Source organism: Macaca mulatta, chromosome 1 (genome assembly GCF_049350105.2).
Source record: "Macaca mulatta isolate MMU2019108-1 chromosome 1, T2T-MMU8v2.0, whole genome shotgun sequence".
Taxonomy (NCBI): domain Eukaryota; kingdom Metazoa; phylum Chordata; class Mammalia; order Primates; family Cercopithecidae; genus Macaca; species Macaca mulatta.
Window position 1 is genome coordinate 60,577,862 of NC_133406.1, and position 21,718 is coordinate 60,599,579.

General features: G+C 41.6%; 1 protein-coding gene and 1 long non-coding RNA gene across 9 annotated transcripts in view; one reads left to right on the plus strand and one right to left on the minus strand.

Moving 5' to 3' along the window:
- Positions 1-17,117, minus strand: part of KLHL12 (kelch like family member 12) — a 39,233-nt gene extending 22,116 nt beyond the window's left edge. For 3 of the 8 annotated variants that reach the window (XR_013407289.1, XM_077973011.1, XM_077972943.1), the window contains exons 1-4: positions 15,922-16,109; positions 13,788-14,027; positions 9,099-9,252; positions 7,210-7,427 (exon numbers count right to left, since the gene is read on the minus strand). Coding sequence is in view for 6 of the 8 variants with exons in the window: in XM_077973011.1 (XP_077829137.1) it covers positions 7,210-7,427; positions 9,099-9,252; positions 13,788-13,982 (567 nt within the window). In the remaining 2 variants the exon portion in view is untranslated. 8 annotated transcript variants of the gene reach the window in all.
- On the plus strand, positions 2,805-6,868 carry LOC144341168 (uncharacterized). Its single transcript, XR_013417951.1, has 3 exons — positions 2,805-3,347; positions 6,211-6,369; positions 6,495-6,868. It is a non-coding gene; the product is annotated as an uncharacterized LOC144341168 (long non-coding RNA).
- Positions 17,118-21,718: the final 4,601 nt, after the last annotated feature.

Here is a 21,718-nt window from a genome sequence, read left to right on the forward strand (position 1 = left end):
CAATCAGCTCTTGAAATAATTTTTAGTCATAATTGTTATCTAATGATCTCCAGGCTCACCCCTCAAATTGTTCATCCAAGCCTCTGAAGCAGGAGCTTTTCTAACATCATTAGTTGCTGTTTTCAAAAGCATTATCGCCTTTCTGCCCGTGGATGCTGCCAAAGAAGTATCTTTAAAGTCTGTCTTCTCCCTGCCCTCAGGTCTAAGTCAGAGTCTCCTAAAGAGCCCGAACAGCGGAGGAAGCTCTTCATTGGAGGGTTGAGCTTTGAAATAACCAATGAGAGCCTAAGGAGTCATTCTGAGCAATGGGGAATGCTCATGGACTGTGTGGTAATGAGAGATCCAAACACCAAGCGCTCAGGGGCTTTGGGTTTGTCACATTGGCCACTGTGGAGAAGGTGGATGCAGCCATGAATGCAAGGCCTCACAAGGTGGATGGAAGAGTCATGGAACCAAAGAGAGCTGTCTCAAAAGAAGATTCTCAAAAGACCAGGTGCCCACTTAACTGTGAAAAAGGTATTTGTTGGCAGCATTAAAGAAGACACTGAAGAACATCACCTAAGAGATTTTTTAACAGTTTGGAAAAATTGAAGTGATTGAAATCATGACTGACTGAGCCAGTGGCAAGAAAAGGGGCTTTGCCTTTGTAACCTTTGATGACCATGACTCTGTGAATAAGACTGTCATTCAGAAATAACACCCTATGAATGGCCACAACTGTGAAGTTAGGAGAGCCCTGTCAAAGTAAGAGATGGCTAGTGCTTCATCCAGCCAAAGAAGTCGAAGTGGTTCTGGAAACTTTGCTGGTGGTCGTGGAGGTGGTTTCAGTTGAGATGACAGCTGTGGTGGTGGTGGATAGGCGGCAGTGGGGATGGCTATAATGGATTTGGTAATGATGGAAGCAATTCTGGAGGTGGTGGAAGCTACAGTGATTTTGGCAATTACAAGACCCATGAAGGGAGGAAACTTTGGAGGCCGAAGCTCTGGGCCCCTATGGTGGTAGAGACTAATACTTTGCCAAACCACGAAACCAAGGTGGCTATGGTGGTTCCAGTAGCAGCAGTAGCTATGGCAATGGCAGAAGATTTTAATTAGGAAATAAAGCTTAGCTGGAGGGGGAGCCAGAGAAGTGACAGGGAAGCTACAGGTTACAACAGATTTGTGAACTTAGCCAAGCACAGTGGTGGCAGGGCCTAACTGCTACAAAGCAGACATATTTTACACAAATACTCATGTGTATGGGCAAAAAACTCGAGGACTGTATTTGTGATTAATTGTATAATAGGTTATTTTAGTTTCTGTTCTGTGGAAAGTGTAAAGCATTCCAACAAAGGGTTTTAATGCAGATTTTTTTTTTTTTGCAGCCATGCTGTTGATTGCCAAATGTAATAGTCTGATCGTGATGCTGAATAAATGTCTTAAAAAAATAAAAAGGAAAAGCATTATCAATTAGCCTTCAAGGAACTACTGTGTATTAGGCACTATGCTATTTGAGAAGATATAATTAATTAATCATCTGGAGAACTTAGGTCTAAGATTACATATGACCAATTAGATAATGGGAGATACACTCTAAAAAAAAACCTATTCTACAATACTGGAAGGTCCTAGGTATATAATAACACCTAGAACTTCCCAAAGACAGACACCTGAATACAGGTCCTGTGTCCCTTCTACAAGCCCCTAGAGAGTACATATTCTGGGAGATACCTTTCAGAGTGTCACTGTGACTAGATAAAAAAATCACTCTGTAAACTTTTTCCAAGAACTGTGATACTCTAAAAATGCAGACAGTGTTTCAAAAAGTGCATTCATTTGAGGGAGTTACTGAACTCCTCTCCTAAGTGCCAGGCACTGCCCTGGAAACTGATTACACAATGGTGAACAAATCAGATATGGTGAACAAATCAGATATGATCCATGCTCTTAAGTGGGGAGTCAAACTGCTAAATCAGAAAAATGAAAAAACTCACTATTATTACATACTATATAGGAAAGGTACTGGGGCTATGAGACAGAACAACATGAGATTTTCTGGTTTAGATTGGTGAGGCAGGGAAGGCCTCCTTGAAGAAGCAACAAATTGAAATCTGATGGATGAGTAGCAGTTAGCCAGGGGGAGTAAGACAGTACTCCCAGGCAGGACCCGGCACGGTAGCTCATGCCTGTAATCCTAGCACTCTGGGAGGCCGAGGCAGGCAGATCACGACGTCAGGAGATCGAGACCATTCTGGCTAACACAGTGAAATCCCATCTCTACTAAAAATACAAAAAATTAACCAGGGCATGGTGGCGGGCGCCTGTAGTCCCAGCTACTCAAGAGGCTGAGGCAGGAGAATGGCGTGAACCTGGAAGGCGGAGCTTGCAGTAAGCCAAGGTCGCGCCACTGCACTTCAGCCTGGGCGACAGAGCAAGACTCTATCTCAAAAAAAAAAAAAAAAAAGAAAAAAAAGAGAGAGAGAGAGAGTACTCCCAGGCAGAGAGAAGAGCACACTCAAAAGCACCAGAAGTGCATTGTCCAATACACTACCCATGTGTGGCTATTTACATTCACCATAATTAAAATTAAAAATCAGCTTCTCAGTTGCATTAGCTACATTTCAAGTGCCCGATAGCAACATGGGGCTAGCAGGAGCAAACTAAACAGTATAGATATAGAGTACTTCCATCTTCGTAGAATGTTCCATTGAACAGCTCTGTCCTACAGCAAAAAAGAACTGGCAGCTTGAGGAAATGACTAGAAGGCTAGTGTAGCAGAGTGAATGAGGGTGATAGAGGAGTAAAATATGAAGCTGGAGAGTCAAGCAAGGGCCAGATACAGAGAGCATTAGAATACTGGATTTCACTCTAAGTGCAACTTGAAATCATCCGAAGGTTTCAAGCAGGCTACTGATATGATCATATTGATGTTTTGTAAACATTATCCTGGCTACTGTGGGTAGAACAGTTTAAAGGGCCAAGAGCTAGAAGAGCTTAGACGCTGCTCTGGTATATCAGGCAAAATGTGAAGGTGCTTACAGGACTATAGTTGTGGCAGTGGTGAGAGAGAAATAGACACATTGGAGAAATACTTGGGAGGTCAAACTAACCCAGGCAATTGTTGGATAAGATGCAGGGGAGGGTACAGAAGGTGTCCTTGATCTTAATTTAAAACTTTTATATGATTGGCTAATAGTTTTAAGCAGATACATGCTAGACTCTGACACATTCTAGGTTAAATTAGATACATCAATTTAAAGATGGAGCTTTTCAATCATGAGCAGAGGTTTTTTAGTTTCTTTTTTAAGACTAATCAAGGCCGGGTGCAGTGGCTTACGCTTGTAATCCCAGCACTTTGGGAGGCCGAGGCGGGCAGATCACGAGGTCAGGAGATAGAGACCACGGTGAAATCCCATCTCTACTAAAAATACAAAAAATTAGCCGGGCATGGTGGTGGGCACCTGTAGTCCCAGCTACTTGGAGAGGCTAAGGCAGGAGAATGGTGTGAACCTGGGAGGCGGAGCTTGCAGTGAGCCGAGATTACACTACTGCACTCCAGCCTGGGCAACAGAGCGACACTCCATCTCAAAAAAAAAAAAAGACTAATCAAATGAAGCAGCAGGTGTGGAGCAGGAACAAAGAAATCTATAACTGAGTATGATCAACAGTTGTAAACACCACTGCCCTCAGACCAGCCATGAGCAGATAATCATGAGCAGAATTTAGAATAAATTAGAATTGCAGAAAAACAGCTAATGGGGAAGAAAAAACCCAAACATTAATGCCTCACTACAGAGAAAAATAGATTTTCTCCACAATAGATTTTCACAAAGAATTCTCTTGTGTATTAGGTACTGGCGTTCTTATTTTATGCTCGGAACAGTCCTGTGTACTCAGTACTAATATTATCTACATTTTATAGAAGAGGAAACTGAAGATTAGTGGTTAGGTAACACATACCACACAGCCAAGACTAAATCCCAGTTGGACTCTAAAACCCATGCTGTTTTAACCAACAAGACATCCTGCTTCCCATTGTTTTAAGTACTATTATTTTATTTAATAAGAGGAAGCATTAGCAACTGGGAGTCAGACATCTGGTTCCTATTTCTGGCTGGTATATGGAACAGAAAACAATATGTCACTTGCTTTCTTTCCAGAAAAAAAGCAAAGGGCAGTCTTGGCACACATTTAAAAAAAAAACTATACATAAGAGTTCTCAAGCTGTTTTTCATTTCAGCTTCTAAATAAGGTTAGCTATTTGTTCTCTCCGGCCCCATCCAGTTTTATTCCAAAGCCTGTATAGTTCCAAAAGAAATGACTTCTATGATTGTTTCCTGACTTGGACAATTAGAAACAAAATGGAAACATGACCAGCTCATAGCTGAGTGATTAAGAGAATAGACTCTGGAGTCAGACTACTCGAATTTGAAACCTGGCTCTACCACTTACTAGTGCTGGTATGATGGTTAAACTCCAATCTTCACTTTCCTCCTGTGAAAAATGAAGATGTGAGAATTAAATGAGAGAAAAATACCAAGAATGGTGCCATTAGAATGGAAGCTCCAGTGGACAGGGATTTTTGTTTTGTTCATAATTTGATCTCTAGCACCTGGAAATGTTCTGGGCACACAGTAAGTGTTCAACAAATATTTAGTAAGTGAACCAACAGTAAATGCTGAGTAAGTATTAGCTATTATATGTAGTGAATGTCAAATCTGTAGTGCTCATTCTATTCACTGTATTTTCCAATATGTGGACAAATCAAGAAAAATCAAGATATTCTAGTGAACTGCCAGTTTCCAAGTCTGATGAATATGTTTTTTGGCTGTGGCTGTGATTTCAGCACAAGGATACAACGTCCTGCACTAAGAGGCTGAGAACTACGATTTTAGCAAATTCTTGACTCAACAGCATTTGCAACAGCAGCTTCTCTGGGCTGATACAGAGCCCAGTATGTCAGGCTAGAAAATAATTCCTCTACAGTTGGAACCAATGTCACTAATGTGCTCTAATCCTTTTTCCCTCAGAACAGTCACTAGAGAAAGGTGTAAAGAACCACTTGGCTAAAATTTGATAAGAAATATACTTAAGGCCAGGAGCAGTGGCTCACGCTTATAATCCCAGCATTTTGGGAGGTCGAGGTGGGTGGATCACCTGAGGTCAGGAGTTCCAGAGCAGCCTGTCCACAACAGTGAAACTCTGTCTCTACTAAAAATACAAAAATTAGCTGGCATGGTGGCGGGCGCCTGTAGTCCCAGCTACTTGGGAGGCCGAGGAGGAGAATCACTTGAACCCAGAAGGTGAAGGTTACAGTGAGCTGAGATCACATCACTGCACACTCCAGCCTGGAAGAAGTATACTTAACACCTGTTATTCTATTGCACAAATATCCTAGTTTTAACAAAATAAATCAGGAGAGAGTAATCATTTAGTTTACAGAAGTATATTATAGGCTTTCTTTAAATGGTATTGCCTGAGCCTAGTATTGCTTGAGCCCAGCAGTTCAAGACCAGCCTGGGCAACATAGTGAGACCCCATCTCAACAAAAATTTTTAAAAATTAGCCGGTGTGGTGATGTGCAGTTGCAGCTACACAGGAAGATGAGGTGGGAGAGTTGCTTGAGCTCAGACATCCAGGCTGCAGTGAGCCATAATTGCACCACTGTACTCCAGCCTGGGTGACAGAGTGAGACTGTCTCAAAAGAAAAAAAAAAAAAATTAAAGAATTGGGCCACTGGAGATCAATACTACGGGCTTCAAAGACATCTAATAACTATATTGGACTTCTCACTCCAATTCTTAGCCTCACTACAGACCTATATGGAATAAAAACTCTGCTACCGGTACTCTGATTTAGAATTAGGATTGACTTTTCTTCTGTGTAGGTTAAGTCACTGAATGCCTGCCTGGCACAGGCAGTATCCCCTGGTAGGTGAAGTATTTTTTTTTTTTTTTTTTTTTTTGAGATGGAGTCTTGCTCTGTCACCCAGGCTGGAGTGCAGTGGCCGGATCTCAGCTCACTGTAAGCTCCGCCTCCCGGGTTTACGCCATTCTCCTGCCTCAGTCTCCCGAGTAGCTGGGACTACAGGCGCCCGCCACCGCGTCCGGCTAGTTTTTTGTATTTTTAGTAGAGACGGGGTTTCACCGTGTTAGCCAGGATGGTCTGGATCTCCTGACCTCGTGATCCGCCCGCCTCGGCCTCCCAAAGTGCTGGGATTACAGGCTTGAGCCACCGCGCCCGGCCTAGGTGAAGTATTATTCCTTTTTCTTCGCCTGCAAGAGACAGGGTCTCCCTCTGTTGCCTAGGCTAGAGTGCAGCAGTGTGATCATGGCTCACTGCAGCCTCAACCTCCTGGGCTCAAGAGATCCTCCCACTTCAGCCTCCCAAGTAGCTGGGACCACAGGTGCTCACCACCATGCCAGGCTAATTTTATTTTTTTGTAGAGACAAGGTTTTGTCATGTTGCCCAGGCTAGTATCAAACTCCTTGCCTCAAGAAGTTCTCCTGCCTCAGCCTCCCAAAGTGCTGGGATTACAGGTACAGGTCACTGTGCCTGGCCTACTATTCCTTTAACATCCAGTTTGCGTGTCCCTTCCTTCCATCCCCTGCGCCCTCACAAGACAGTTATGATTTGGCTCCTGCTTCTGTAGATCCTCACTTCCAAACTTTTGTCTCTTCATTTTTGATCCACTCCTGAGCAAAGGTTTATTCTTCTCTCTTCTACGTAATGTCCTTACTTTGTATAGGCTCATTATTCTTATTATCCTCTTTATTTTTTATATACATATATATAGTCTATATCTCTGTCTCTACTAGCAGGTTGTGAATTTTTTGAAAGCAAGAACTATATTTACCCATTTGGGGATCTGTAGCACCTGGCATAGTAATTGCTACATAGTAGATATTCTCAGTAAATGTTTGTGAAATGAGTGAATGGGTAACAGAGAAGTGGTCTACAGATATCTACTTTACTTCCAATTTCTGCTTATTCTATACTCTGTTTAATAGTGATTCTTACCCACTCGGATCATATATCTAATTGAAGAAAGTGGCAAACTCCCACTCCATAAAAATGCAAATAAATTTGGTACAGGAGGGGTTAATGAAATCTTTGAGCCAAAATACACACTTGATTATGAAGCCCTAATGGTAAGTAACTGCATCCTACTTTGCAAGTTTTGTAACTGCCCAATCTTGAAGAAACCATAACATCAAGACAAATCTGTACCTGAATTTCATCGCACTTGATTAGTTTTTCCACCTCTCCTTGACTCAGAAGAATGAACTCTTCATGCTGTACCACTTCAGGAAAATGTTTCTGGCTAAAAACCTCAGCTGCTTGCATCAGGTCAACACAATTGTGGGTTTCTGCAAAATCCCTAATGCCCAGGCAATTAGAAGGGTCCAACTGACTTTCTAAGAACTCACAGCAGGCTTGTTTCACACCTAGGACGGACACAGGAAGCAAACACTTTAGAACAGTTGGACGGGTGTGATCTAGTCTGTATTCTTGTATCTCAACATCTTCTCTACATGTTATCAGATGAACCCTTGTTTCAACACCTAAGAAACAGATGAGAAATTCTTTGCTTAAGGAACTTAAAACCCTATTTCTGGCTTATGTACTGCGCCACTTTCAGCAAGACCTTTACACCTGTCTCTGTTTAATCTTTAAAGTGAATATTGCAAGATGAATCACATCCAGGGACCTGGCAAAATTCAACAAAAATGCCTACAAAACTCTTGGGAATCAAACTATAAAACTAATTACTAATTCAGCATAATGTACCCATTTTTCTACTCTACATGAAAACTTACTAAAAGACTAGAGTGAAAGAAAAGCAGAAGATAATAACAAATCTCATATTCATCTAATTGAAAAGTTCAGGGTATTTTAATTTTATGACTATGCACTAATGCAAAAGCTTCACACTGTTTAAACCATGTATTAAAAACTAAAAATGTATCAATTATGTATATATAAAAACCAAAAACATAACTGAATTTTAAAAAGAAAAAACTGAGGACCAGGAATGGTGGCTCATGCCTATAATCCCAGCACTCTGGGAAGCAAGGTGGGAGGATCACTAGAGTCCACGAACTTGAGACCAGCCTGAGCAACACAGAGAGAACCCGTCTCCACAAAAAAAAATTTTTTTTTTTTTTTGAGACGGAGTCTCGCTCTGTCACCCAGGCTGGAGTGCAGTGGCCGGATCTCAGCTCACTGCAAGCTCCACCTCCCGGGTTTACGCCATTCTCCTGCCTCAGCCTCCCGAGTAGCTGGGACTACAGGCGCCCGCCACCTCGCCCGGCTAGTTTTTTGTGTTTTTTAGTAGAGATGGGGTTTCACCGTGTTAACCAGGATGGTCTCGATCTCCTGACCTCGTGATTCGCCCGTCTCGGCCTCCCAAAGTGCTGGGATTACAGGTTTGAGCCACCGCACCCGGCCAAAAAAATTTTTTTTTAAATTAGCTGGGTGTGGTGGCATGTGCCTGTGGTCCCAGTTACTCAGGATGCTGAGGTGGGAGAATTGCTTGAGCCCAAGAATTCAAGGATACAGTGAGCTGTGATTGTACCACTGTGCTCTAATCTAGGTGACAGAGTGAGACTCTTGTCTCAAAAACAAAATAAGAAGTCTAAAAAACCTGGGAACTGTAAGGGAAAACAAACCACCTGTAATCCTGTGAAAACATACTTTAATATTTTGTGCATCAATTTAAATTTCATTTATCTTAATGAAATACTACCACTTAATGGCCAGATAAAGAGTATCCATGTAGATTATGTATAGTATCAGTTTTTATTATAGTTCCTTATAGGTGTGTTATATACATGTATGTAAGAAAACACATAATTTCTCCTTCCTACATTTTTTTTTTTAAAACAGAAAAGGTGCAAATGCTCTTTTATAGTGCCAAATACTCATATCTGGAGAAGTTCCTTTATAGTGCTATTGACATCTGATCTCTTATTGCTCAATGAGACAAAAGCCATGGCTAGTAAACATAAGCATCCATAGTTTGTCTCCAAAATGTTCATGATTAAGTTTACACTATTAATTTTCAACCTTTCCAGGGCTATTTCAACATAAATAATACCAAGTTTTAATGTCTGTACCTTTCAACTGAAGCAGACAGGCTGCAGGAAGCAGTTCTTGTACATTCTCCACTGTCACATGTACTGTTTCTGTGTACACAAAGTCCAATAAAATTTCCATGGTAGAGGCAGTCAAACCTTGGATGTCAACATAAGGTTTCCCCTTCTCTGAAAGCTGAAAATTTGAAAGGTAAAAAAGAATGATGGTTATAATTCTACAAGATAAAGGCAGAATCTCATACCTAAGAGCTTAGAGATGTTAGTAACATTAATTGAACATATATCTTTAAAAATTATAGGCCAGGCATGGTGGCTCACGCCTGTTATCCCAGCACTTTGAGAGGCCAAGGCAGGCAGATCACCTGAGGTCAGGAATTCAAGTTCAGCCTGGCCAACATGGTGAAACCCCATCTCCACTAGAAATACAAAACTTAGTCGGGCATGGTGGCACATGCCTGTAGTCCCAGCTACTCAGGAGGCTGAGGCAGGAGAACTGCTTCAACCCAGGAGGCAGAGGTTGCAGTGAGCCAAGATCATGCCACTGCACTCCAGCCTGGGCACCAGAGTGAGACTCTTTCAAAAAAATAAAAAAGTAAGAAAATAAAAAAACAAAAGTATGCTCTATTTTGTTGGATTTTAATAAAGCAAATATGGGCCGGGCGCGGTGGCTCAAGCCTGTAATCCCAGCACTTTGGGAGGCTGAGACGGGCGGATCACGAGGTCAGGAGATCGAGACCATCCTGGCTAACACGGTGAAACCCCGTCTCTACTAAAAAATACAAAAAACTAGCCGGGCGAGGTGGCGGGCGCCTGTAGTCCCAGCTACTCGGGAGGCTGAGACAGGAGAATAGCGTAAACCCGGGAGGCGGAGCTTGCAGTGAGCTGAGATCGCGCCACTGCACTCCAGCCTGGGTGACAGAGCCAGACTCCGTCTCAAAAAAAAAAAATAAAAAATAAAAAATAAAAAATAAAGCAAATATGGCACAATATCTGTAGTTTTCCAAATGAAGTGGGTAGTTATCTATACCCCAGGAGTAAGTAATAGGTGACACCTTCCTGGAATAGCAATTTTGCCAGTGAATAACTTTAAAAATCAATTTCTTATTAAAATACAGATGTGTTACAGAATAGAATGCAAAAGTTCCCATGAACATAACACTGTCCATGAATTTTTAAGATAAGACACAAAATTTCAAAGAAATTTCATGTTTGTAGAGGACCTTGTGGGTTATAACTTCAGTCTCTCCAGGATTACCTAGTTCCTATCATCTGTCCTTAGATTACATTTTTTCTTCCTTGAGATAGGGTCTCACTCTGTTCCCCAGGCTGAAGTGCAGTGGTGCGATCCCAGCTCCCTGCAACCTCTTCCTCCCAGGTTCAAGTGATTCTCATGCCTCAGCCTCCCAAGTAGATGGGATTACAGGAGTGCACCACCACATCCAGTTAATTTTTTTTTTTTTGAGACACAGTCTTGCTCTGTTGCCCAGGCTGGAAAGAAGTGGCACAATCTCGGCTCACTTCAAGCTCCACCTCCCAGGTTCAAGCGATTCTCCTGCCTCAGCCTCCTGAGTAGCTGGGACTACAGGAACGTGCCACCACGCCCGGCTAATTTTTGTATTTTTAGTAGAGATGGGGCTTCACCATGTTGGCCAGGCTGGTCTCCAACTCCTGACCTCAAGTGATCTGCCCACCTCAGCCTCTCAAAATGCTGGGATTACAGGCGTGAGCCACCATGCCTGGCCCTTAGACTACATTTGGTAATGATGAAAAATAACATGCAGATCATCCTAAGGGACTTTCTTATGTAACACCATCCGAATACAAATAAACTATTTGTTACATTTTCAAAATATTGGGTTAGACTAACTTAATTACTACCAGAATATTTAGTCTGAATTGTTGTAGTATATCTTCTTGAAGCCATGAGTACTGATGAGGCCAGATAATCATAGAAAACTGTTTAGCTAAGGGAAGAAATCTTCAACTTTACAGGAAACTATCTGAAAATACCTTATGAAAATTTTACTAGATCTTAATCTTAGTTTAGAAATTCATTTTACTCACGAAAGTCTGGTGCATCTCCATTATTAACTAAATGGCTTTATTATTTTTGATTTCTCCATCAGCCAGAGAATAACCAAAAAGCACTCTCTACCAAAGCCAAGAACAAAATCAGTCCCTAACAGTAAAAAAGTCACTAGCACATCATTTTGAAAAAACATATTAGGGTTTATTTACATTTAATACAGTACTAATATTCATAAACAATTACTGTCCCAACACATTAAATGCATTCAATAATTATGATACTGAAATATGTAAGTACATGTATTCCAGAAATTTCTCATTCAATAAACTGTATTTCCATCAAATAGTTTAAATATGGAGACAATTTCACTATGTAAGAACTCAGAGCAATTATATATTTTACATTTATATTTTGCTTTAGAATTTTTCAGCATGCTTCTCATTTACTACTATTTCATCTGATTCTCACAGCAACCTGGTAAGGTAGTTAGGTCTGATATTATTACTATTTAAGGGATAAAGGGTCTAAGGATCAAAAAAAGATGCAAGACTTAACCAGTCATTTAGCTAGTAAGAGACAGATATCATTCCTATCAAAGTATTTCAGAAAAAGAAGAGAGAGAGAGAGAGACATAAAACCCAGGTCCTCTTGCCTCAATCTTGTGATCTTTCAATCAGATGACATTTGAGGAGCATTTCATGGCTGAAGAGAACAAGGAAACCATCTAGTTCAACTGCTTTATTTTACAGATCAACCCAGTGAAGTGAGATGGTTCCCAGGGTTTATACAGAATTGCTGAAAGAACTAAGCCTAGAATCCAGGTCTCTGGACTCTCTCCTTTAAACAATTACTCTTAAAAATAAAGACAAAACCATCTAGCATTTTCTTGCCTGATGTCAGTTTTTAAAGAAAGAAATCATCACTGAAGAGAAAAAAAGAATTAATTTCCAAATAATGAAAGAGTAAAGACAGACTATTTTCAAGCTGACAACAGGATGCACAATATATAATTAGCAATCAGCAGTTCTAGTGCATTTCATGCTCAGCAGCTGCTGGGTGACACTCTCTTTACCCAGTTAAATTCCAAATGCTTCTGATGATCTTGGGTATATATCATGGCAAACAGTATAGGACAGGGATCTGCCTTGTGATATCACACAAGTTCATTTAAAAATTAGCCTGGATTAGCTGGAATGACCTGTCAGGTTCCTGTTTTCCCTACTAGCCATGTGACTGAGCATTGGCTCATAGTATTTTTAACTATACCGGTTTTAAAATTAGATTGTAGGATACTCTGGAGGCTAAGGCAGCACAAGGGTTAAAAACTGTTAGGGCTTTAGAGTTGGAAAATATAAAATTAAATCCCACCTCTAGCACTTACAAGCCATGGGACTTTGGGCAAGTGATTTAATATCTGAAACCGTGTTCCTTCATTTGTAAAATGAGACGGTAATACCTACCCCTAGGGTGAGTCAGATATGCACAACAATCACTAGCACAGTACCTGACCCATAAAAGGTAGTTATCACCATTATACCATTCTGATCCAGCAGCAATATCTTCACTAAGATGATAGAACTAAAAAAAAAATACTTGTGCTTAAAAAGACTTTTAAAAAAGTGTTTTCATAATGAAATATTTCAGGCATACATGTAAGTGTAAATTATATAATAAACAGTGGTGCACCCACAACTGAGCTTTGAAAAAATAAATCAAGATAATTTATTTAAATGTGCTCTTAAAATCAGACTTGGGATCTTGAAAAACAAAGACTTGCAATGTTCTTTTCTGTTCAGCTTTCTAAGAGTATTCAACACAATATATTCAACAGCCTTACACCACATTTCAGGTATTTTGTCAGGCAATTACTAAGCAGTTTTTCTTAATACTTTGTGAGCACTACCTGTATTCTCTCAAGCCAACCTTTTCCTAATTCCCTTTGTTAAGTGCTTATAAGTTAACATCTTTTTTCAGGTTATACACTCTATGCCTGCACAGCTATTCATTAAAAACTCTTCTTCCTTTCATTTGAAGTTATCCTAACATCTACACTGATTTTCTTCACATATTGTTAGGAGGAGTGGGGTGAGGTCTGAATCCTACTCTTCTCTCCTTCCTTCCTCCTCATCCCTCTGGTACTCACTTAAAAATTTTTAGACTTTAGAAGGAGAAAAGGCCAGGTGCAGTGGCTCACACCTGTAATGCCAGATGTGGCCACTCTGGGAGGCCAAGGTGGGAGGATTGCTTGAGCCCAGGAGTTCAAGACCAGCCTGGGCAACACAGTGAGACCCTGTCTCTACAAATAAATACATAAATAAATAAAATTAAAAACAAAAAAAGGAGAAAAATTGGAAAACAAATTTAAGAAATAGTAAAATCCAATAGCTGACATTTGTGTTTTACTGCATATTAAACTACTCTAAGCATTTTGTACGTTATTTCATAAAATAATCTTCACAATAACCTTAATAACCAGTTATTACATATTACTGTTATTCCTAACTTAAAGATGAGGAAACTAAAGCATAGTCATCTAAGTGGTAGATCTTATCCAGAATCTGCCAAAACATCACACTGTAAAAATTCACAATTATATCAAAGTTCTACTATTTTATTCAGTGAAATAAGACAACTAGAGTACCACGGGAGTTTCATTTGTGTGGGGCTAACTTATCACTTACCTCACTAGTGAACATGGCACAGAAGTAATCACTACAGGCAGCCAGCACAATCCGATGGGCAGGGAAATCCTTCTGCTCTACTCTCAATGTCACATCACAGAGGGTATTGCTCTTCCTGAGGGAGTTCATTGAATTGAGGATGGATTTAGCATGAGTATTTGTCATTATGTCTTTGGGGGCCATAATGCCTCCCATAAAGCAGTGCGGAGAAAAAACAAAATGGGTCCTTGGATTCTGAAGCTACAAGAGAAAAAAAACAATGAGCATATTCAAAGAACTAGGGAAACTGAACATATTTAATTAGTTTTACAAATTAAGAACCTAAGAGGCTTCCCTCAGACCCAAACAGACACAAGTTGAGGGCACTCCTATGCCTGGCATCACCACCACTATCTAGCCACTATCTAGTACATGTAAAAGTTCTCTCTTCTTTCTCTGAATTCCTCTACCACGGAGTGTCCCTACCACTTGACATTTATTATGATCAATGCTGAAACGTAAGTAGAGATAAACAATATATGTCCTGTAAATCTTCACAAGGTTCTTGTCTCAAATGACAAATTGAAAATATACAATTTCTTAAAGGTGTTATATCATTACTATTTAATATCCTTAAGTAGATAAGTATTTAGAGGCTGAGGATCCTGCTTTATATGTATGCTTTCTATCCTAGAAGTTGCACAATGAATGTTTACAATTTAATGTAAGAATAAGTGTGTATTCAACTTCAACTTAGAGAGAGAAAGGCCAGTCAGTAAAAATAAACTTTTTTCTAAAGAAGTAGCCAAATAATTATGTCTGATGACTTTCAGCTATATCTGGATTTCTTCTTAAAATGAAACTTCAGGCCAGGCCCAGTAGCTCACGCCTGTAATCCCAGCACTTTAGGAGGCTGAAATGGGTGGATCAGTTGAGGTCAGGAGTTTGACACCAGCCTGGCCAACATGGTGAAACCTAGCCTCCACTAAAAATACAAAAAATAGCCAGGTGTGGTGACGCGCGCCTGTAATCCTAGCTACCAAGGAGGCTGAGGCACGAGAATCGCTTGAACCCAGGAGGTGGAGGTTGAATTGAGATGAGATCACACCACCGCACTCCAGCCTGGCAATAGGGCGAGACTCTGTCTCAAAAAAAAAAAAAAAAAAAGAAAGAAAGAAACTTCAATTGACCTATTACCCTAACTGAATAGTGGAAACCACGCAAGTTACCGATGGACTTACACTTGCTTAAGATATTGAAGCTCCTCAACAAGAGGGTATTCCTACTCTATATCTGTAAATGTCCATTACTGGTTAACGAATCAATATTGGAATCCAAAACTTTCTGAAACGATCCGGCGGGGCGGGGGTAGGGGGACGGCAGGAAATAAAACTGTGGTCTCCAGAAGTTCGCAACTCACAAGTAATTTTTCAACAGGAAAAATGAGATCCTAAATTCTCATCTACTTCTGTTTATAGTTGGCATTTTACTCTATAAGCACTATAGATAATCCCTCCAACAACTGCATGACCCATTTTGCAGAAAAGGGGGTGATTCATCAAAGCATATGTTTTTCAAAAAGACTTAAGTCAACTTAGTTTCAACTCTAGGGGTGCAAAAAGAGTCTGGAACAAACGTCCATTTACAGTGAAGACAGCCTGGGGGGTGTTTTATCGTTTCCGTGCCAAAATGACAGTACCCCTAGTGCAGAGTGGCCTTCCTTCTAGGGGATTCCTGCCTCAACACTCCAAGTCTCAGCATATCCTTCACCCTCACCCTTCTGAAGTGACCTATTTTCTAGAACTTCCGTTAACATCTGAATAGAGGGATTCCACTTCGGGAGATTCGGGGCAGGAATGGGGTAGTAAATTCCGGAAAGACTACATTCTAGAGAAGGAAACGAACTCCTTCCTTCTGATACCACCAGGCATATGACCGGCGCCGCCAGATGGAGGTATCGCAGGGGGGCAATTCAGGGGAGAGTTGAGAGGGCGACTGAGGCCAGATGCCCCGCCCCCCCGCCAGCCTTCCTCCTCTCTCCGGCATGTCTCCCATTCCGCCTTACAGGGAGACCAAGGATGGGGGGTAGGGCCATAACCCGGAGTTGACGGACAGGAAGGGAAGGGCTGACTGCCATCACTTCCGCGCAACTCACCTCCGCTCCCGAGCCCACACAGCAGCGCCGGGCCCGTCCCCAGCCTGTGGGGATGGAGTGGGGCGCGGGGCCAGCAGGCGGCTCAGGAAGAGCCGAAGAGCCGCCGCCGCCGCCCCCACCCGGAGGCTCTGGAGGCTCTGGAGCCGTCCAGGTCTGGTCCCTGCGGCCGCGCGACGTGATGACGCAATGCAGCTGGAGCACCGCCCTCCTCCCGCTCGAGTCTGCGTCACGTGAAGAGGTGGTGTCACGTGACCTGCCTGTACCCTGGTGCCGGGCCTCTGCACGTTGCTAGGAAGCCGAATTAGAAAAAGGTCTGGTGGGCAGGGCATGGTGGCTCACGCCTGTAATCCCGGCACTTTGGCAGGCCGAGGCGAGCGAATTACCTGAGCTCCGGAGTTCCACACCCGCCTGGGGAACACGGCAAAACCCCGTTTCTAAAAAAAAAAAAAAAAAAAAAAAATTAGCCCGGCGTGGTGGCCCCGACTGTAGTCCCAGCTACTCGGGAGGCTGAGGCAGGAGGATCACTTGAGCTAGGCGCAGAGGTTGCAGTAAGCCAGAGTCGCCACTGCAGAGACCCTGTTGAAAAAAAAAAAAAAAAAAGTCCGGGCGTGGTGGCTCACGCCTATAATCCCTGCACTTTGGGAGGCCAAGGCGGGTGTATTACTTGAGGTCAGGAATTTGAGACCAGCCTGGCCAACATGGTGAAACCCCATCTGTACTAAAAATACAAAAAACATTAGCCGGGCGTTGTCGCACGCGTCTGTAATCCCAGCTACTCAGGAGGCTAAGGCAGGAGAATCGCTAGAACCCAGGAGGCGGAGGTTGTAGTGAGCCGAGATCGCGCCACTGCACTCAAGCCTGGGCGACCGACTGAAACGCCGTCTCCAAAAAAAAAAAAAAAAGAAAAAAACAAAAAAGGCCGGATGTTGTGGGGTCCGGCAGGGAGCCTGGGAATGTATCTACAGCTCAGCGACTGTCTGAGCCTGAGTTCCTCCCTACTGCTCACGAGGCAGGGCACACAGAGAGAATTCCAACGCTTAATATGCCAAGCATCTGATTGCAGCAAGTATGTTTTACCTTCCAGGTACTGAGAAACTTTTTGACATCGAGAAAACCCACAGAGGCCTCAAATTTTTTCACGTCCATTGTCCACAATGGCCTTTTCGTGCCGAACAACGCTGCGGCGATAATCCTCTGAGCCCTGCGACCCACAGACCTCAGTATATACTCTGCATCATAATGGTCCCTGTCATCACCGCTGAATTGATTCTAAGGAAATTCTAATTGATTCAGTAAATTCTAATTGATTTTGGTGCACTTATCTTAGTGACTGAAAAGGCAAAGAGGTTAATTAGTTCAGCTTATCTCAGTGTCTAGACAAATTGTGTTTGGTAATACTATTTTCCTCTGTGAGCCCTTTGATTTTTTTTTTTTTTTTTTTTTTTTGAGACGGATTCTCGCTCTGTAGCCTAGGCTGGAATGCACTAGCGCGATCTCAGCTCACTGCAACCTCCGCCTCCCGGGTTCAAGCGATTCTTCTGCCTCAGCCTCCCGTAGTAGCTGGGACTACAGGCGCACGCCACCACGCCAGACTAATTTTTGTATTTTTAGTAGAGACGGTGTTTGGCCATCTTGGCCGGGGTGGTCTCGAATTCCTGACCTTGTGATCCGCCCGCCTTGGCCTCCCAAAGTGCTGGGATTACAGACGGAAGCCACACCCCCTGGCCCTTTGATTCTTAAGGATTCTAAAACCATAGCCAAGTGGGTAGCATTTTAAATTTACATTGTGTCCCCATCTTCCATATCATACCTTCCTGATCTAAAACTGTCCCTGACTTACATATTGTAGAGAAGAGTGCAAGATTGGTATAAAATTTATTGGGGGCATTTTGGAAATATTCGTTGATTTTAATAAAATTTTTCTTCACATATACTCGTGCACATGTAAAACAATATATGTACAAGATTGCTAACTGCAGCATTGTTTGTAGATTAGATTGACAACAACCTTAAATGTCCGTTAGTAGGGGACTGATTCAATAAAGTATAGTACATCCATAAAATCCAATACCATGAAGCTGTGAACAATTTATATACTCTATTATTGGTGCAAAAAGGTGGAAGATATATTCATATTTACATGTGTATGTGTAAACTATTTGAAAAGACAAAATAAATTGGTAACATTGGTTTCTTTGGGGAAAGGAACTGTCTGGTTGTGAGACAGGGTGGGAAGGAGATTTTTGCCCTTTATAATTTAGTTTGCCTTTTGAATTTTGCATCATGTGAATTAAAAATAATGTTAAGAGCCTGGTGCGGTGGTGTGCACCTGTTGTCCTATCTGCTTTGGAGACTGAAGCGGAAAGATTGCTTGAGCCCCGAAGTTCATGACCAGCCTGGGCAACATAGCAAGACCACGCCTCAAAATATATTTATATGTTCAATTTTTTTGAAAAGTAAAAATAGGCTGGGCACAGTGGCTCCTGCCTGTAATCCTAACACCTTGGGAGGCCGAGGCAGGCGGATCACCTGATGTCAGGAGTACCAGACCAGTCTGGGCAACATGGCAAAACCCCGTCTCTACTAAAAATAATTTTTTTTTTTTTTTGAGACGGAGTCTTGCTCTGTAGCCCGGGCTGGAGTACAGTGGCCGGATCTCAGCTCACTGCAAGCTCCGCCTCCCGGGTTTCTGCCATTCTCCTGCCTCAGCCTCCGGAGTAGCTGGGACTACAGGCGCCCGCCACCTCGCCCGGCTAGTTTTTTTGTATTTTTAGTAGAGACGGGGTTTCACGGTGTTAGCCAGGATGGTCTCGATCTCCTGACCTCGTGATCCACCCGTCTCGGCCTCCCAAAGTGCTGGGATTACAGGCTTGAGCCACCGCGCCCGGCCCTACTAAAAATAAATTAGCCGGTCATGGTGGCCTGAGCCTGAAATCCCAGCTACTCGGTAGGCCGAGGCCAGATAATCGCTTGAACCTGGGGAGCAGAGGTTGCAGTGAGTTGAGGTCACCCCACTGCACTCCAGCCTGGGCAACAGGGCAAGACTCCATCTCAAATAAAGTAATTAATTAAATAAAATAAAAAGTAAAAATACTTCCTTGTTTTCAGGATGTGAAATAGTACTTTAATGATATTGCCTAATTCCTGGTGGCTAAATTAAGGATTTTTCCAAATATGAAAAGGCACTTAATAAAAGAAGCTTTGTTTAGAGTATGCCCACTCCTTTTATTCACAAAATAAAAGATGAAGAAGCTGTTAGCAAGAATATCACACCAAAGGAACTAGTTCAGACTTCTGACTTTTTCTTTTTTTTTTTCTTTTTAATATTTGTGTGTACATAGTAGGTGTATATATTTAGGGGGTACAAGAGGGATTTTGATACAGGCATGTAATGTGTATGAATCACATCATAGAAAGTTGGGTATCCATCCCCTCAAGCATTTATCCTTGTATTACAAATAATCCAAGTATACTTTTAGTCATTTTAAAATGTACGATTCAATTATTATTGACTGTACTCACCCTGTTCTATCAACTACTAGGTCTTATTCATTCTTGCTACTTTTTTGGTACCCATTACCCTCCCCACCTTCCTCCAGTCCCCACTGTCCTTCCCAGCCTCTGGTAATCATCCTTCTACTTTCTGTCTCCATGAGTTCGAATGGTTTGATTTTTAGATCCCACAAATAAGTGAGAACATGCTATGTTTGTCTTTCTGTGCCTGGTTTATTTCACTTAACATAATGACCTTCAGTTTGATCCATGTTGTTGTAAATGACAGAATCTTATTATTTTTAATGACTGAATAGTACTCCATCATGAATAAATACCACATTTTCTTTATCCATTTATCTAACCTAAGTTGATGGACACTTAGGTTGCTTCCAAATCTTAGTGAACATGCTGCAACAAACATGGAAGTGCAGATATCTTTACAACACACTGACTTACTGTATTTCTTTTTTTTTTGAGACAGAATCTCACTCTGTTGCCCAGGCTGCCGTGTGGTGGTGCTCTCTCAGCTCACTGCAACCTCCGCCTCCCAGGTTCAAGCAATTTTTCTGCCTCAGCCTCTCAAGTAGCTGGGACTACAGGTGCCCACCACCACGCCTGCTAATTTTTGTATTTTTAGTAGAGACAAGGTTTCACATATTGGCCAGGCTGGTCTTGAACTCCTGACCTCGTGATCCACCCACCTCAGTCTCCCAAAGTGCTGGGATTACAGGCATGAGCAACCACACACAGCTGATTTACTTTCTTTTGGGTATATACACAGTAGTGGGATTGCTGGATTGTATGGTAGTTCTAGGTTTAATTTTTTGAGGAGCCTCCAAACTGTTCTCCATAGTGGTTGCACTAATTTACATTTCCACCAATAGTGTACAAGGGTTCCCTTTTCTCATATTGTTGCCAGCATTTGTTATTGCCTGACTTCTGAATAAAAGCCATTTTAACTGGGATGAGATGATACCTCATGTAATTTTGGTTTGCATTTCTCTGATTAATGATGTTGAGCACCTCTTCACATGCCTGTTTGCCATTTTTATGTCTTTTTTTGAGAAATGTCTAAATATTTTGCCCACTTCTATTTTTTAAATATTTATTTATTTATTTTGAGACAGGGTGTTATTCTGTCACCCAGACTGGAGTGCAGTGGTATGATCTCAGTTCACTGCAACTGCTGCTCCCCTGTGTCCGGCTCTAGTGATCCTCCCACCTCAGCCTCCTGAGTAGCTAGTATTACAAGTGCATGCCACCACGCTCTGTTAATTAAAAAAAATTTTTTTTTATGAGAAGAGGTCTCACTATATTGCCCAGGCTGATCTGGAACTCTGGACTCAAGTGATGCACCTACCTCAGCCTCCCAAAGTTGGGATTACAGGTGTGAGCCACTGCACCTGGCCTTAACCAGATATAATCAGATTATTAGATTTTTTTCTATAGAGTTGTTTGAGCCCCTTATATATTCTGTTGATTCATCCCTTGTCAGATGAGTAATTTGCAAATATTTTCTCCCATTCTGTGGATTGTCTCTTCACTTTGTTGATTGTTTCCTTTGCTGTGCAGAATCTTTTTAACTTGATGGGATCCCATTTACCCATTTTTGCTTTGGTTTCTTGTGCTTGTGCAGTATTATGCAAGAAATTTTTTCCAACCCCACTGGAAACAAGAATTAAAAAAAAAAAATAAAGAAATTTTTGCCCAGACCAATGTCATGGAGATTATCCCCAAAGTTTTCTTATCATGGTTTCATAGTTTGAGGTCTTAGATTTAAGTCTTTAATCCATGTTGATTTGATTTTTGTATACGGTGACAGATACAGAGCCTAATTTCGTTCTTCTGCATGTGGATATCCAGTTTCCCCAATACCATTTATTGAAGACACTCTTTTCCCCAGTGTATGTTCTTTGGGAGCTTTGTCGAAAATGAGTTCACCATAGGTATGCGGATTTGTTTCTGGATTCTCTGTTGTGTTCCATTGTTTTCTCTGTGTGTTTTTATGACAGTACTATGCTGTTTTGGTTACTATAGCTCTGTAGTATAATTTGAAGTCAGGTAATGTGATTCCTCCCATTTTATTATTTTTGCTCAGGATAGATTTGTCTACTCTAGGTCTTTTGTGCTTTCATATACATTTTAGGATTGTTTTTTATGTTTCTGTGAAGAATGTTATTGGTATTTTAGAGATTGCATTGAATCTGTAGATTGCTTTGGGTAATATGGACATTTTAATAATATCGATTCTCCCAATCCATTAACATGGAATATCTTTTTATTTTTTGACATTTTTCTTCTA